General features: G+C 51.1%; 1 protein-coding gene across 2 annotated transcripts in view; it reads left to right on the forward strand.

Moving 5' to 3' along the window:
• Per3 (period circadian regulator 3) overlaps nucleotides 1-10,876 on the forward strand; it is a 48,082-nt gene extending 37,206 nt beyond the window's left edge. For both annotated transcript variants that reach the window (XM_070037268.1, XM_070037269.1), the window contains 6 exons: nucleotides 506-736; nucleotides 1,363-2,045; nucleotides 3,280-3,379; nucleotides 3,527-3,707; nucleotides 4,601-4,751; nucleotides 8,387-10,876. In XM_070037268.1, the coding sequence (XP_069893369.1) occupies nucleotides 506-736; nucleotides 1,363-2,045; nucleotides 3,280-3,379; nucleotides 3,527-3,707; nucleotides 4,601-4,751; nucleotides 8,387-8,479 (1,439 nt within the window). In that variant the 3' untranslated portion in view covers nucleotides 8,480-10,876. The remainder of the gene's footprint in view (nucleotides 1-505; nucleotides 737-1,362; nucleotides 2,046-3,279; nucleotides 3,380-3,526; nucleotides 3,708-4,600; nucleotides 4,752-8,386) is intronic.
• Nucleotides 10,877-15,891: the final 5,015 nt, after the last annotated feature.

Genomic DNA, 15,891 nt, shown 5'->3' on the forward strand with positions numbered 1-15,891 from the left:
CCAGTCCTGGGGCTTGAACTCGGCCTGGGCACTGTCCCTGAGCTTCTTTTGCTCAAGGTTAGTGCTCTACCACTTGAGCCACAGCACCACTTCCAGCTTTTTCTATTTCTGTGGTACTGAGGAATCAAATCCAGATTTTCATGCATGCTAGGCAAGCACTCCACCACTAAGCCACCTTCCCAGCAAACACTTTTTAATATTTGATTGTTGAATATATAAAGGTACTAGCTATTTAAAAATAATTTCAAAGATAAATTTGTTTAAAAATCAGGGACACTAGAAAATATAAAAGCAAGAGTAAATAAATATACGTGTATTGATTACTATTCTATAATGTGTATATACATACTTGTACAAAAAAGTAAAACAACATTTTTGTGACTTTTTTAATGTTCCAGAAGTTATAGCAATGTTTATAAAAATGTACTGAGAAGCAATATAAAATGTAGAACTAAATGCAAGTAGTTGATGGGACTTAGAGCGCAGGCCCCTTCTTTGACCTCAGCAGAGGATGCCACCATGATTTGTGAGCCCTGGGCCCTGGAAGCACAGCCTGTTCCGCTGACGGCAGAGGAGATCAGACATGTCGGGCTCACAGCGGCTGTGCTGTCGGCCCACACACAGAAGGAAGAACAGAATTATGTTGACAGCTTTCGGGAGAAGATCCTGGCGTCGCCCTATAGCTGCTATCTTCAGCAAGAAAGTAGAAGCAAAGCAAAATACTCCTACGTCCAAGGTAGCAGATCAAAATCACATGTGGTAATGTATTAGGGAGTGATAGATTCCACAGCCCCACAGTGACGGTCAAGTCCTGGTGTTCCCATCTCTCCTGTCTCAGGGTCAGATGTGCAGGTAACCTGTACATACTTCCCGTGATCAACAGTGCCGAGCACAGCACAAGCGTCATTACACTGCGTTGCTTAGTTGCTGACAGGCAAAACATGTCTGTGCTGTCAGTGAACGTCTCACACTCAAGTACAGGTGCAATTTTTTTCCTAGATACTTAACAGCCTCCATTGGTTGAATCTGCAGATATAGAACGCAAGGATGAAGAGAAAGAAAACAGTACAAGTTGTGCTTACAAGAAATGAGAGGGTGAAATAATTTCATTTACAATAGCAATTCAGGATCTTTCTTAGATCCTGGATCTAAAACACTGATTTATGTAAGAAACTGATGGGGACTGGAATGGGCTGGTATTTTATAGCACCAATGTGTAGTCATTTTCTGCCGTGCCTGTAATATACATAATTACAAATTGGCACGTGTCTATTCCCTTGTAATTACTTCCTGTCATTGGGTAAGTGTACTCTCTTTCAGGGGTTTTAGTTTCCATAATGGCCTCCATCTTTATCCTTTCAGGAGCTTCTCCTTCCAAGCAGAACAGATCAACTTGGAGCAAGAAAGGGAAGCACAAACGGCAGAGGCTGCCGGTGCCACTGGATGCCAGCAGCCCCGGCCCTGGCCTCTGTCCCCATGCCGGGGCACTGCTCCCGGGTGTGCAGCCCTGGGGGCCTCCTGCGGCCGCCTCCCCCAGCGCCTCAGGCCTTCCCAGCCCATCTACCCTGCTGGTCCCCAGCCAAGCCCCTTACCTCCTCCCAGTGTGTCCTCTCCTGGCCTTGACCTCAGTGGGAGGAGGAAGCCTCGCAGCCTGGGCGGCTGCTCACGGATGTCCCGTGGCCAGCAGCCTGCAGGCTCCTCCAGCATCCCCTCCTCCCCATGTGGATACTTGGATGGCCATTGTCCTCCCAAGCCCTGCTGTCTGTTCCTTGTGGCCACCGTCATCCTCTCCGTATCTGTTCCTGGGGTACCCAGGCTCCCCTGAAGTGCCAACCCTGATACCAGCACCAAACCTGGAGCCACCTACTTATGCCAGCAACCAAAGGAGAGCAGAGGAAAAGTGGGAGACACAGAGTGGAGAGCACCTACTTCTTGGTTCAAGGAGCAGCTCCCCCTTACAGTTAAACCTGCTCCAGGAGGAAATGCCCGCATCCTCTGAGTCTGCACGTCCAGCAGGAAGGGGCGCCCGCCCGGAGCCCGGACGTGTAAGTGCTGCTGGTGTCCTCTCACCGAGGAGGACGTGCGTACGCACTCCCGTCCAAGCTGGGGTTGCCTGACACGGCCCCGGTGGGCGGCCGCGTCACAGGAGATGGAAACGGAGCCTTGCGCTACACAAGCATCATGCCTCACCTGACTTGCTTTACAGAGCAGAAATGAAGCATCCTGTGCACCTGTGCAGGTTTTCTAGCTTTCCTCTGCCCTTTAACATGAGCTATCCAGGTAACTATGCACAGTTCATTGCCTGTGAAGTACTCGCTTCCAACCGGGATTGGGGCTCGTGAGAGGGGCCAGGCCCCATGGTGCAACAGAGGAGACAGTTTATCATTTCAGGCTTACAAAGGCCATTTTCAAACAGAAAAATTTTGGTCAGTTTCTTTTAGCTTTTCAAATTCTACCTAAAAGACATTCTCCAGATTTGTCAAGGTGAGCTTTAGAGCCTGGCATTCCTATATTTAAGAATAGATAAAAGATGTGTGAGTATTTACACAAGTTTTTCTCCCTTGAAAGTATCATGCCTTTCTTCACTGGCTCCAAATCAAGGCGTGCTCTTGCCTCTGAAAGCCTGGCTGCATGCGCTGGGGCAAGGCCACGTAACGCAGTGAGCAGGCCTGGACAGCAGAGCAAGGCTTCGCTCACTGCACACCTGGCTGCGCTGGGGCAAGGCCACGTGACGCAGTGAGCAGGCCTGGACGGCGGAGCAAGGCTCCGCTCACTTCACGCTCCATCAGTAGTTTTTAGGTGGCATGGCTGAGGTAGGGTGTTTAGACCTCCTCCGCCTTTTTCCCATTGGGAGAATGGAAGATGGGTACCTCATCGCTTCTTCTGGGATCACAGATGTGATGTTTACAGGGCGCCTCTGTATGCACCGCTCCTGAGCGCTAGACAACCAGGACTCTGTCTTGTGCACTGTTGACTCCTCGTGTTTTCCACATGGTGCTTAAAATTGACAAAATACTTGGTATTCACCTGGCAAATGACAAAGCACACTTTGTGATGCCTGGCACGCAGCGATGCTCAGGAAACAGTAGTGCCTGTCGGTCGTTTGTATTGGGTGCCTGTCATTTGTGTTGAGGGGAACTTTGGCCAAGTTCCTGAGGACAGGCTGAAAGTCTGTCTTCCCACTATGGATGTGGCATTCCTGTCAGCATGTGAGGTTGACAGTCTGCCAGTCATCTGGACCTGGCATGGTAAAGTGCCTCTCTGTGTTCTTTCCTCCAGCCCCATACCACAAACCAGAGTGGTGACGGGAACAGCCTCTCTGCTGCTGGGGCTCCAGGCACAGCACCTCTGCACCAGGACTCTCCACCCCGAGCCGCAGGTAGTACACCAGGAAAGCCCGGGTGGTGGCTGCCAGGCTGCGTGCCGGGAGCCAGAAGCCAGCTGCTAAAACTGTAGTAGAACAAAGTCCTGCCTGGAAATGGGGCTCATGGCTGTGTCATAACTCGCTGATGTTGACTTTTGATAGGAAGCAGTGGTAGCAGTGTGTCCTTCATTAGCAGTGACTATTCCTTGGAAATCTCGAGAAATGGGCAGCAGTCTCAGGGTGTACAGGAAAAAGCTTTGCCCAGGCCAGCAGCTGAGCCCATCTGGAGAATGATAGAGCAAACTCCGGAGCGGGTGCTGATGACGTATCAGATGCCGGAGAGGTATGAAAACTCACTTGGGATCTTTCTCGGTTCCTAGTCATATAAAATGATGTTAAGTGTTTTATACATAACTCTTAGAAAAATGTCTTCAGATTTGTTTGAAGTCAAGCAACAAATGCTTTCTCTTTTTTTTGGTCCAGTCGTGGGGCCTGAACTCGGCCTGGGCGCTGTCCCTCAGCTCTTCAGCTCAAGGCTAGCGATCTACCACTTGAGCCACAGCACCACTCCTGGCTTTTTTCTTTTTGCTTATGTGGTACTGAGGAATCGAACCCAGGGCCTTAGGCATCCAAGGCAAGCGCTCTACCACTGAGCCACCTTCTTAGCCCCAACAAATGCTTTCTTAAAGCGAGGTCTGGGGCTGGAAATACGGCCTAGTAGTAGAGTGCTTCCTAGCATACCTGAAGTCCTGGGTTTGATTCCTTAGCACTACATACACAGAAAAGGCCTGAATGGCACTATGACTCAAGTGGTACAGTGCCAGGCTCAGGGACAGCACCCAAGCCCTAAGTTCAAGCCCAGGACTGGCAAAAAAAAAAAAAAAAAAGCAGGGACTGCGTTGATGACACTACATAGATCAGTGCCAGACAAAGGAACCCATGGAGTCATCAGGAGATGGGGAGAGGAAGAAGGACAGTGCCGTCCAGGTGGCACACCACCTCAGACTGCTGGGAGGTCTGTTCCTTCTGTCTGTGTATTAAAACGTGACACACACTTCCCCAGGCGTGAAAGGTAGGCTCTAGCAGCTTGGCCAAGAAACAGTGCAGTCATGTTTCAGTGTGGGCCCTCGGTGGACAGGAGGTGTGAGAGACAGCAGCAGCCCGGCCGCGCTGTTCTTAGCTGAGGAGAGGAAAACTGGGGCCTCATTCGGGTTTGGTTTTGGTGTTCATTTTCAGGGTTAAGGACGTTGTGTTGAAAGAAGATCTGGAGCGGCTGGAAAGCATGAGGCGGCATCAGCCCCGCTTTTCTCCTGGGCAGAAGGAGGAGCTGGCCAAGGTGCATTCTTGGATTCAAAGCCAGACTATCCCTCCAGGAGTTCCTACCCCAGTAAGCACAGTCACGCCCAGCGTCCAGTGACACACTTGGGCTCTTTTGCTTGACCCCATGGAGGAGTTAACCCTCACAGCCACCTCCATGGAGTCGTTGGTGTCCTGCTTTACTGGCAAGCAGTGAAGTCACGGTTGCAGATACTAAACAATTCATGTAAGGTTATACAGTTCACTGAATTTGGAATACGGATCTTTTCAATACCATTTTCTTTTACAGTTGCCTGGCATTGAAGTGCCGGATATGATGATTGGCCAGGGAGGGGAGGGGGCGGTACAGGAGCTGTGCAGTGTAAACACACAGGTCTGGAAGGTTCTAAAATGGAAGACGCAAGCGTCACATCCCAGGAATTCCTCCTATCAGGAACTTGAGTGGAGCCATGGGGTTGGGTTTCTTGTTGCTGGTATTAGAGCTAGAACACAGGGGCCTTGGCTCACTCCATTTGCAGCCCAGCTTCTTGGTGTCTAATTGGAGATGGAGTCTCACAGATTTTGCTGTTTAGGCTGGCTTCAAACCAAGATCTTTCAGGTCTGAGCCCCCTGAGTAGGTAGGCCCACGTGGTCTTTCTGCAGTGACCAAGTCTTTCTAGTGAATCCTGAAGGCTGAAAGTTTGATTTCCGGGTGCTGCAGCTGATGGTGGTCGCGGCTGTCGTGATGATTGAGCTAATAAGGACCTTCATTCCCAAACATGAAGATGTGGCGGCTCATTTTGTTACACTGGCTACTCAGGAAGCTGGGTGGAAGGACTGTGATCGGAGGGGAATGCCCCCCACGGCCTCTCCTCAGCCCGGACGCCCTGGGCTTGAGGGACCATGCCTGGCCTCGCAGCTGTGCAGAAAGTACACACGGGAGTCCCGGCCAGGCCAGGCAGACAATGCAAAAAAATAGCTAAAGCACCTGGGCACGTGGCTCTCACCTGTAGTAATCCTAGCTACTCAGGAGGCTGAAATCTGAGGATGGAGGTTGGAAACCACTGGAGGAGGAAGGTCTGGGAGACTGTTACTTCACATTGAGCAGCAAAAAGCCAGAAGTGGAACTGTATGTAGCTAAGTGATGGAGTGCTAACCAAGCTAAGAGACCTAGTGCCTAGGCTCTGAGTTTAAGCCCCCGTACAAGCGCTCCCCCACTTTCCGGGGGGGGGGGGGAAGCAAAAGGGCCAGAGGTGTGGCTCAAGGGTTAGAGTGCTGCCCAGCAAGCGTGCAGCCCTGAGGAAAAACACCAGCACTGTCAAAAAACAGAGAAAAAAATTAGGATAAGATAATATTCAGAAAAATAAAGTGTTAAGGGTTATGAAGAAAACAAGTCACTGAAGCCCTCATACCCCTCTTTGAAGATTAAATAACATTGTGGGTAAGAAAGGAGTACCCCTTATTATTGTAACTAACAGTATTTAATACTTACTGTCAATAAGCTAATAACTTTGTATTTACTTCTTAACCTTTTCATTTGTGTGTGGGTACTGGGGCTTGAACTCAGGGCCTCAAGCCTTCTCTGGGCTCTTTGCTCCAGGCTGGTGCTCTGCTACCTAGCCATGCCTCCAGTTAGGGCTTTTGGCTAGTTAATTGGCGGTTAGAGTCACACAGATTGGTCTGCTGGCTGCAAGTTGTGGTCCTCAGGTCTCGGTCTCCTGCGTAGCTAGGATTACAGGTATGAGCCTCTGCGGCACAGCTCCTTAACTATCTTTAAGTGTACAATTCAGTGATGTTAACTTATGTCCATATTACTGTGCAGTCATCTATCTCCTGAACTCCTTTTATCTTGGAAAACTGAACATTTATGCCCAGACACCATCGCTCCCCATCTGCTTTCCATGACTTTGGCCACCATAGGCTCCCTACGGGTGGAACCACATGCCACGCCTTTATTTATAGCTACCCCTGCTTTCTCAGTCACCGTTTACAGATCCTTTTCATCCTTTCACTTTCAACCTGTTTTTGTGTAGGTCTAATTTGAGTGTTTTGTAGAGAGCAAGGGACTGGATCGTGTCTTTTAACCTCTTTTCCAGGCTCCATCTTTTTTTTTTTTTTCTTTCAGATCCTAGGGCTTGAACTCAGGGCCTGGGCCCTATCCCTGAGCCTAAGGCTATCCCTGTGCTAAGGCTACCACTCCACCACTTGAGCTACAGCACCACTTCCGGGTTTTTCTGAGTAGTTTATTAGAGATAAGAGTCTCACCGAGTTTCCTGCCCAGGTTGGCTTCAAACTGTGATCCTCAGATTTCAGCCTCCTGAATAGCTAGGATTATAGGCCTGAGCTACTAGTGCCCAGATTGGTTTCTTTTTAAGGGTTGTTGTTACTGTTTTCTGTGTCTTTCTTTTGTTTTTTGAACATCTTACAGATGGCTTCTTCAAAGTGTCTACCAAGTCTGCCCTCCTCTCCTAGGAACTAGTGGCTGGTTTATTTTTCCTAGTGAATGGGCTGTACCTCCTTGTATCTCCTATGCCTTGTGATTTTTCTTTTGTTTGAAAACTAGATATTTGAGTTCAGACTGGAAATCAGACTCCCTTTTCCCAGGGTTTGCTGACATTTATTTTTGCACTTCGTTCAAAGATCAACAGGAAATATAAATCCAAAGATCTCTCTTTCTCTCTTTTTCTCTCTTTTTCTCTCTTTCCCTCTCTTTCCCTCCCTCTTTCTCCTTCTCCCTCTTTGTCCTCTCTCTTCTCTCCTTCATATAATGGCTGCATCTTTACCTGGGCATGTGTGGTGACCTGTGGGTGCTTAGGGTCACCTAGATTTTAAGTGTTCGCCTCCCCAAAAGAGGGAAAGAGAAAAACCAAGGTGGAGTCTGCATAGAAAGCAAAGAGCTTCAAAGGAAGAGGGGTGCAGCAAAGGCTGTCCCCCTGCTTTCCCACCCCTCTAAGATAGAAGCAGGCAGCAGGCAGAGCCTCGCTTTCTAATTTCTGGAGGACTGGGTCTTTAATGGCCCTGAGCTGTTTTCAGGCTGCTCAGGAACGCATGCCTGGCTGCTCCCCACCTCCAGATTGACCGCAGCTCTGGAGACAGCCGGCCTTCACACAGACAGCAAAGATGCAAATAGCTATCACAAACCTGACACCGGTGGCTCACACCTGTAATCCTAGCTACTCAGGAGGCTGAGATCTGAGGATCATGGTTCAAAGCCAGCCCAGGCAGGAAAGTCCATGAGACTCTTCTCTCCAATAAACCACTAGAAAATCAGAAGTGGCGCTGTGGCTCAAGCGATAGAGCGCTGGCCTTGAGCTGAGGAGCACAGGGACAGCGCCCAAGCCCAGACAAAAAAGAAAAAGTTATGACATGGTCACTGCTGCTCTGCCTTCTCTGAGAATCCTCTCCCTATCCTATTTTCAAAGAAAAGAATGAGTATCTGCTGTTTAAAGATGGCTAGATAAGATCTTGTCAGAAAGCCAATGTTCTGCTACTTGCTGTGTCTTTATTTAAAAAAAAAAGTAATAGAAAAGTAGATGAGAGATGAACCCCGGCATGACTCAGGCTAACGTATTTAAACAGTGTCCGTGGTTGCCTGATGGTGGTAAAGAATGCTGAGATGGGTATGTCAGACCCGAAGGAGCCAGTCAGGACGTTGCAGACGTGACTTTCAAATCTTCAGATGGCATTAGCATCAAATAACACACCTGCTTGTGTTCTCTTCTGGAGAGCCGTGTTGCCTGTGCAAACAGAAGTTCAGCTGAGCACTCCGCAGAGCCTGTGGGCTGCAGCCAGGAGAAGACATCAGCTGAGCGGCCGTGAAGATGTCTCCTCGCACCCCAGCTTCTGCCTCTGTGTCTAGCTGAACCCCAGCTGGCGTGACCAGAGTCCTCATCAACAGTCTCCTGTTCCTGACACATTAAAACTACCCATTAGAATGGCCCTCTAGCTTAGCAGCCTGCTCAAAGGATTGGACTGCCTCTGAAGAGGTATGTGGACAACAGAACTTTATTTCCTGTGTCACCCCAGACCTAATCTCACCGGGAGTGAGCAGAGGAGCTGACCTCCTTTCTGTTCCAGGCTGATCCTGAGAGAGTGAAGGCCTCTCTGCAGCGGGGAGACGCCCTGCTGGTGTTGGCACACTCTCCCTGTTCTTTGAGGCCGCGCTGCTTGGTGCTTCCCCTCCAGCTCCCCAGCACCCTGCAGCACCCAGTCCAGTATGGATCTGAAACACTTAAGTCTTTAGGTTCAGTTTTTACCTCGATTCCAAGAGATGCATTGCATTCTGGTTTTCCACCTTTCATTGAACTTCTGAACGTATTTCCTTAAAAATCTGTCACGCTAAAAGGGGCTGATTACTTAGAAAATTAAAATTAACATCCGATTTGTAATGTTAAAAGACCTCCCATGTTTTTGGTTTTAAAATGGTTGTACAGAGTTTCAAATATTACATAGGCTAATAGGTTCTTCACGCTTATGTGTTTACACGCTGTCTTGCCAAAACCAACCATTAACCTTTTCTTTTCAATGGACTCAAAAGAGGTCTCTCTGTGCCCACCAGAGGTCTGACTGGCACTGCCTTTTGTTTGCTCTTGCAAAAGGGTAAGTGTTTGGGGTTTGCAAGTGAGGAAAATGCTCAAGGGGAGCCCAGCGACCCCAGCCCTCCAGGACGCCAGCGTCCCCAAGAGTCAGGCCCCCTGGCCACCAAACCTGACACCGGTGGCTGACCCGGGCCACCAAGAGCTGCCTCTCAAGGAGCGAGTGTGAGCGTCTCCTCAGCCAGAGCGCTCACTGGTGCTCCTTCCTCAAGCCCGCCGTTCCCGCGTGTGAGGTTCACACCTCGCAGGCAGAACACGGAAGCAAAGCGAAGGCTGCGGGAGCCCTGGTTTGCTGTGTAACTTACAGCACACGAGCTTCCTTTTTCTTTTATTTTTGTTGTTTTGTTTTATTTTAGGAAAATACTTTTCCTCTTTGACGTTTCATAGCTTTTTGTAAATGCAGCCTCATGATGAGGAAAATCGGCCTTTTTGTCCAGAGAAGGCTTCTGGACCCTTCTCTAGTCCTGTAGCTCATACCTACTTTCCTTCCTTCCTTCCTTCTTTCATTCCTTCCTTCCTTCCTTCCCTCTACTCCCTCTTTTGTGCCAGTCCTGGAGCTTGAACTCAGGGTATGGGCACTGACCCTGAGGTTTTTTGCTAATGGATAGCACTCTATTACTTGAGCCACAGTTCCACTTCCAGCTTTTTTTTTTTTTTTTTTTTTTGCTGGTCAGTTGTGGGGCTTGAACTCTGGGCCTGGGCACTGTCCCTGAGCTCTTCAGCTCAAGGCCTAAGCCACAGTGTCACTTCCAGTTTTCTGGTAGTTACCTGGAGATGAGTCTCACGGACTTTCCTGCCGGTGCTAGCTTTGAACCTTGATCCTCAGATCTCAGCCTCCTGAGTAGCTAGGATGACAGGCGTGAGCCACTGGCGCCCGGCTTTTTTTTCTTTATGTGATTAATTGGACATAAGAGTCTCATGCAGGGTTTTTCCTGCCTGGGCTGGCTTCAAACTGCAATCCTCAGATCTCAGCCTCCTGAGTAGCCAGGATTGCAAGTGTGAGCCACCAGCTCCTGGCCAGATCTCCTTTCTAGTCGTTATTTTCTGGGTAGTAATTCTGTCTTGAGGTATTATTGAAGGTAGTTCTCATGTTGCCTTGGACATTTCTTGGACTTCTCTAGCAGTAAGCAGTGCTGCGCAAATCCTCCCGTTTCATGACTAGATAGCTCTCAAATGCTACTCCGTCTTGGTAGTGAAATGATGTCTGAGGCTTTGGTGGCGGATCAAGTTGTGTGGTGGTTTCCACACAACAAAACTAATCAGCCTGTGTGCTGTCCACCGTGACCTTAGCAGGAGGTCACTGTGCATGTGACTCAGCCTCAGCCTTCCTCGGAGCCACAGGGCGACCGCGTCCCTGGCCTTCTCTCATGACCTGCGCCCTCTCTCTTCCATTGTTTCCCAACGGCTGCTCATTTCTTGGCCTCAGCACACATCTTATGGAGTGTGGATTATGCTAGGCTTGATTTGAAACTGGTGCTTGTCACGCTTCGGGTCTCAGCGTTGGTAGGAGCACCCGAGCGCATGGCGAGGCTGTGCCTGCTGGGGGGTCTTCAGCGGCACCGCTGCTCCCGCGGGCCCAGGAGATACTGTAACGTTTTTGTATTCATGACTGATAATAAAGAAGCTGATACTAAACTGTGTTTTACAGGCTTCAGTGTTTTTATAAATATTACCCAAAAGGCTTTATTTTTCTTGGGTCCGAGGTCAAGATGTATGAAAAACAAGTTGATAGCCGGGCCAGTGGCTCACACCTGTAAGCCTAGCTACTAAGGAGGCTGAGATCTGAGGATCACCGTTCAAAGCCAGCCCGGGCAGGAAAAGCTTTGAAACTTTTATCTCCAGTAAATCACCAGGAAACCAGAAGTGGCGCTGTGGCTCAAGTAGCTGAGCACTTAGCCTGAATGAAGAGCTGAGGGACAGCGTTCAGGCCCAGAGTTCAAGCCCCATGATGGACAAAAAGAAAAACAAGTCAAATGAATTAAGTAAAACTTCAGAATAATTCACAAGGCAAATTTAGTGCAAATTGAACATTTTGTTTCAATTTAATTTATAATTACATGCATTTATCATTCTTAAATGGTTGTTAGTATTCTAATCGGGTATCATTTAACTGCAAACTGCAAAATTTGAGACGTTTTCTTGGGCTGTTTCAGTAAGCCTTTTTCTCAGTGTGCGCCCAGCACTGAGTCCCTGGAGGCTTCGCGCCCGGTGCGCTTTCCCATCCTGCTTAGTCCCACCCGGTCCCCTGAGGCCTGGCGGCGTCCTGAGTGCATGGCCTGGCCGACAGGACTTGCCACGGGGGTTGCCGGCCTAGCCAGCCTCGGCGAGTAACATTACTCCTAGTCTAGCAGCGTCCCCTGGAGCTTACAAAGCCGACCAACCTGGCACCACAGAAAAGCACCCACAAATTCAGACTCAGAACAAGATCCGGAAGCCAAAGAGCTTTTAAGTGTTATGCCTCTGAACTCATTTGCGCCCTTCTGCAGCACGGATACCAAGCAGCAGCACGGCAGGGTGGATAGGGCGTGCTCTGCGGGAACCGACTGGTCCCTGAACTTTGCAGGGATTCGCATGGCCTGTGAAATCAGGGTGCAAAGCCGGCCCCGAGGCACAGGGGTCAGACACCTCGCTGCGGGCGGGGGGGGGGGGACCCTCCAGAACCTCAAGGTGAATGCCTGGAATCACTGGAAAGATGTGTTGGACTGCGGTGGAGGAAGCAGGCGTCTCGCTGCCGTTCCTTGGGAAGCCTGCCCCGCCCCTGCCTCTGGAAATGCCTTGCCCTGCAAGCATGCCAAATTTGGGACACTTGTGATGTTTCCAGGGTCAGTGCCGTCTCCTGGCACCTGCTGGTGGTGGGTGTTTCTCCTTGTGTGTGTACCTCTTGTTGCACGCACATGCATGCCCCAGAGAGCACAGTGAGCATACACATGTCTGTCTGTAGGATTGATAACCAGGCGGTCCACCCCCTCACATTCAAGTCCTGCCTCAGCCAGCTGGACCCCGAGTGGGTCTCCCCGCCCAGGGAGGGGCCCTGCTGCCTGAACACAGCCATCGTCACCTGGATTCAATGAATAATCCTGGAGCTCGCTGGGGCCACAGCAGAACAGGCTCAGTGCTGGAACGGTGGCGTGTGCGGGGCTGTCTGCGGCTCCCGCGGCTGAGCAGTCAGCCCACGCTCACCTCCCGGGAGGCACGCAGCGCCAGGCGCCCCGCCCGGCCTCCTGGAGCCTTGCTTCAAGCTGACACACGGCTGCTGTTTAAAAGTAGGCATTTACACCAGGGCCCCGTGCTCACGCCTATAACCTAGCTACTCAGGAGACTAAGAGCTGGGGGTCCGAGTTCAAAGCCACACCAAACAGGAAAGTCCTTTAGACTTAACCACCAGAAATCTGGAAGCGGAGCTGTGGCACTAGTAGACATTAGTCTTGAACAAAAGAAGCTCCAGTACAGGGCCTAGGCCCTGAGTTCAAGCCACAGGACTGGTACAAACAACAAAAGTAATTTACATGGTCATTGTCAGGCTCTACATGATACCTCTAACTTCATTTATTTGAGTGTAGTCGAGTGATTTTGGCTAAATGCTTTCAAAACTCTCTTCTTGGTTTGCCCCCCCCATATGTATATATGCAGAAACCCACATGCTGCGGACAGGCACCGCCAGTACTTCCCAGCCCAACTGGTACCGTTTCAAGAAATCCTTGAAGGAGGGAAAAATCACAGATTTGTAAGCGAGGCTCAAGTAAAATGACCAAGTAAAATGCAAGACAGGATTTATTTCCCAGAAGCAGGGAGCGGGGGAGCTGTGCCTCGCGGGTTTGGGTGCAGCACCCATGTTGCTCATCTACCAAGTGCTTGGTGTGGGGGGGGCCCTCAAGTCAGATGCAATATTTCCAGAAGCATTCGGCCATAGCCCCTTGCTGCTGGTGCTGCTTCCTGTTTCTTGCCAAGAGATGGTTCAGTATGGCGCTAGGATCTTGTCCAGGGAAAGCCTGAAACCAGAACATTCCAGAACAACAGTTACTTGTCAGTGCATTACAGGTCCTCCCAGAAAGTTAGTCTGGTGGAGCCCAGGGCTGTGAGGAGCAGCATCCGCTGCCTCTGGGCGGCAGCCATCCCCAGGGCCCCTCACAAGCGAAGGCAGGCCCTGGACGCCCTGAACATGGGGCTCCGGAACCCCATGCCTGTCACTGTTCAAAAGCCGTTGACAGTGCACTGCGCATTTGCTGTCTCACAGCGCATCTCTGGGTGTGAAATTCACTGCTCTAGAGGTTCCCTCTTGGTTCTTTTTCATCTATGATGTAGTAGTGACGCCGCACTCGTCATCTTGGGCTCTTGGTGTTGACGTGTAATCCTGAGACAAGCATCTGGGAGCTAGCTCTCAGCACAGCGCTCTCCCTGGGCCGTCGGCTGGCCTTGCTGTGCGGGATTCAGGGTGTCTAGCTTGTTTTGGGGCAGATCCTCGCTAGCTGACTCAGGTCAGTGTTTGGGAGAAGCATGGCTAATGTTCTGAAGGTCTCTGATTTGGGGGTGGGGGGACTTTGTACTCTTGTGTACACAGGGGTGCAGGCCTGGGAGGGGCGCTCTGAGCTTTTTTTTTTTCCATCAGTTGTGGGGCTTGAACTCAGACCTAGGCACTGTCTCTGAACTTTTTCACTCAAGGTTAGCACTCTACCTCTTTGAGCCACAGTGCCACTGCTGGTTTTCTAGTGGTTTATTGGAGAGAAGAGTCTTACAGACTTTCTTGCCTGGGCTGGCTTTGAACTGTGATCCTCAGATCTCAGCCTCCTGAGTAGCGAGGATGACAGGCGTGAGCTACCGGCACCTGGCGAAAAGAGCTGTGTTTTTGGGTACACGGGCAGGGTGTGGAGACTGGTTCACCAGACGGGCAGCCCAAGAGCCCCGCAGGAGCCGCCCAGGGCCGGCCGCACCCCTGGAGAACCGCACTCCCCACTCCTCTGGCCCAGAGAGGCCTTTCTAGAGCTCTGTCCTGGGCTCATGAGCATGTCTATGTCCACAGCACACCACAGTGCCTTGCAGGCTGAGCCCTGGAAACTTGGGGTGCAGGGTCTGATTCTGTGGGAGCAGCTGGGGCTGGGGTTCTGCATTTCTCACAAGCTTCTGGCAATTTCGGTGTTGCCGGGGCATGGGCTGCGTGGCAGGCCCCCCTGACCCGAGTGAACAGCAGACCCAGGAGCAGGGGCTCCCCAAACTCCTTACCTACCACTTGTAACTGACCCCACACCGGCACCTGGCAGGCAAGCTCTGCTGGCCCTCGTGTTTTAGACACGTTCACATTTCAGCTATAATTGCCCCGTTGTCTCAGGCTGTGATTTTCACAGAGTCCTCTTCTACTTTCTGAACTTGGAACCCTCACATCGGGGAACTCCCTTACCTTTCTCGAGTCTCCCCTGGTGCTAGGAATGTCAGTTCCCGCATCTGGAAAACAAACGTTGACGGCAGCTTGTGATCTCTGGCTTGTGCTGATGCTCATTTTGAAGCATGCGCAGTAGAGTGTGGTCTGCTGACGCCAGGCCGGGGAACATGCTGCTGGGGCTTTCAGGAGCAACCCACGCTGAGCCTCGGAGCTCCTGTGGCTACACAACTAGTAAAAGGCTCCCTTGTTTCCCGAGGGTTCTGAGCATGGCGTCAGTGCGTGGAGAAATGACAGCCGATTCTCGGCCTTGGGGTCACACTAATCTTCATAGATTTCAAAATAACCCCAAGAGGCAGGTTAGTTTGCTTGTGTGTTTTAGAATCGTTTCTATTTACTGAAGAAACAGGTATGGAAAGATGAAGTGATTCACTAAGGATTTTAGCAAGAGGGGAACGCATGACAAATTCGCATGCATTGGAAATGTACCACTAGGGCTCCTGCCCCTAAATAAATGGAGGCGTCAGAGAGCAATGGGTGTCAGAGCGACCTGGGCGGGGGGGGGGGGGGGGGATTGGGGCCAGGACAGGGCCTAGGATTTTACCTTGTCCAGTAGCTGGGAGCCCTTTGCTTGCTTCCCCGGGCCCGTGGCGCTCCGGCACCCCCAGAGCCTGCAGCAGCACCCGGGAAAGCGAGGCGCGCTCCAGCTCCTCCGCAGCTCCCTGGGTTTCCTCTTGGGGGGCTGCAGAGTGGGGAGAGGGTGTCAGCCACGGGAGGTGAAGCCCAGGAGAACCTCTCACAGGAAGCTCATGGCTTGTCCAATTCGCACGAATGAAGGGGGGCGGGGCCCGAGGGCGGCCGCGGCCTGCCCGCCCTGCGCCTCCTTCCTGTTCACACGCGCCGTCCGGGGCCTGGCGGCCGGTTGTGCAGGGTTAGAGGCAAGGAAGAACTGCTGCGTTCCCCCCACAGGCACGGCTCGCTCAAACTGCCTGTCAAGGTGGAGACGAACCCGCTCCAAAGCCATTCTTTATTTTCTAGGGATAAAGGGGAATCTGTTAATACCCAGAGTTCTGCCGGGCTGAGGTTTGTGATGAGTGCGAGCAAGGCTCTGTGCGGGCGTGCATGCGTGAAGTGAACGTGGTCATAACCCTGGCGGGGGACAGACTTCGCTGTAGCACACTGGCAGACACCCAGCTGTGACCTTGGTGAGGAGAAATGAACAAGCCCTTGTAAAGACCTCTGCCATATTGCCAACGTACGCTAAT

This window comes from Dipodomys merriami, unplaced genomic scaffold (assembly GCF_024711535.1).
Source record: "Dipodomys merriami isolate MVZ:Mamm:240054 unplaced genomic scaffold, mDipMer1.0.p SCAF_28, whole genome shotgun sequence".
NCBI lineage: Eukaryota > Metazoa > Chordata > Mammalia > Rodentia > Heteromyidae > Dipodomys > Dipodomys merriami.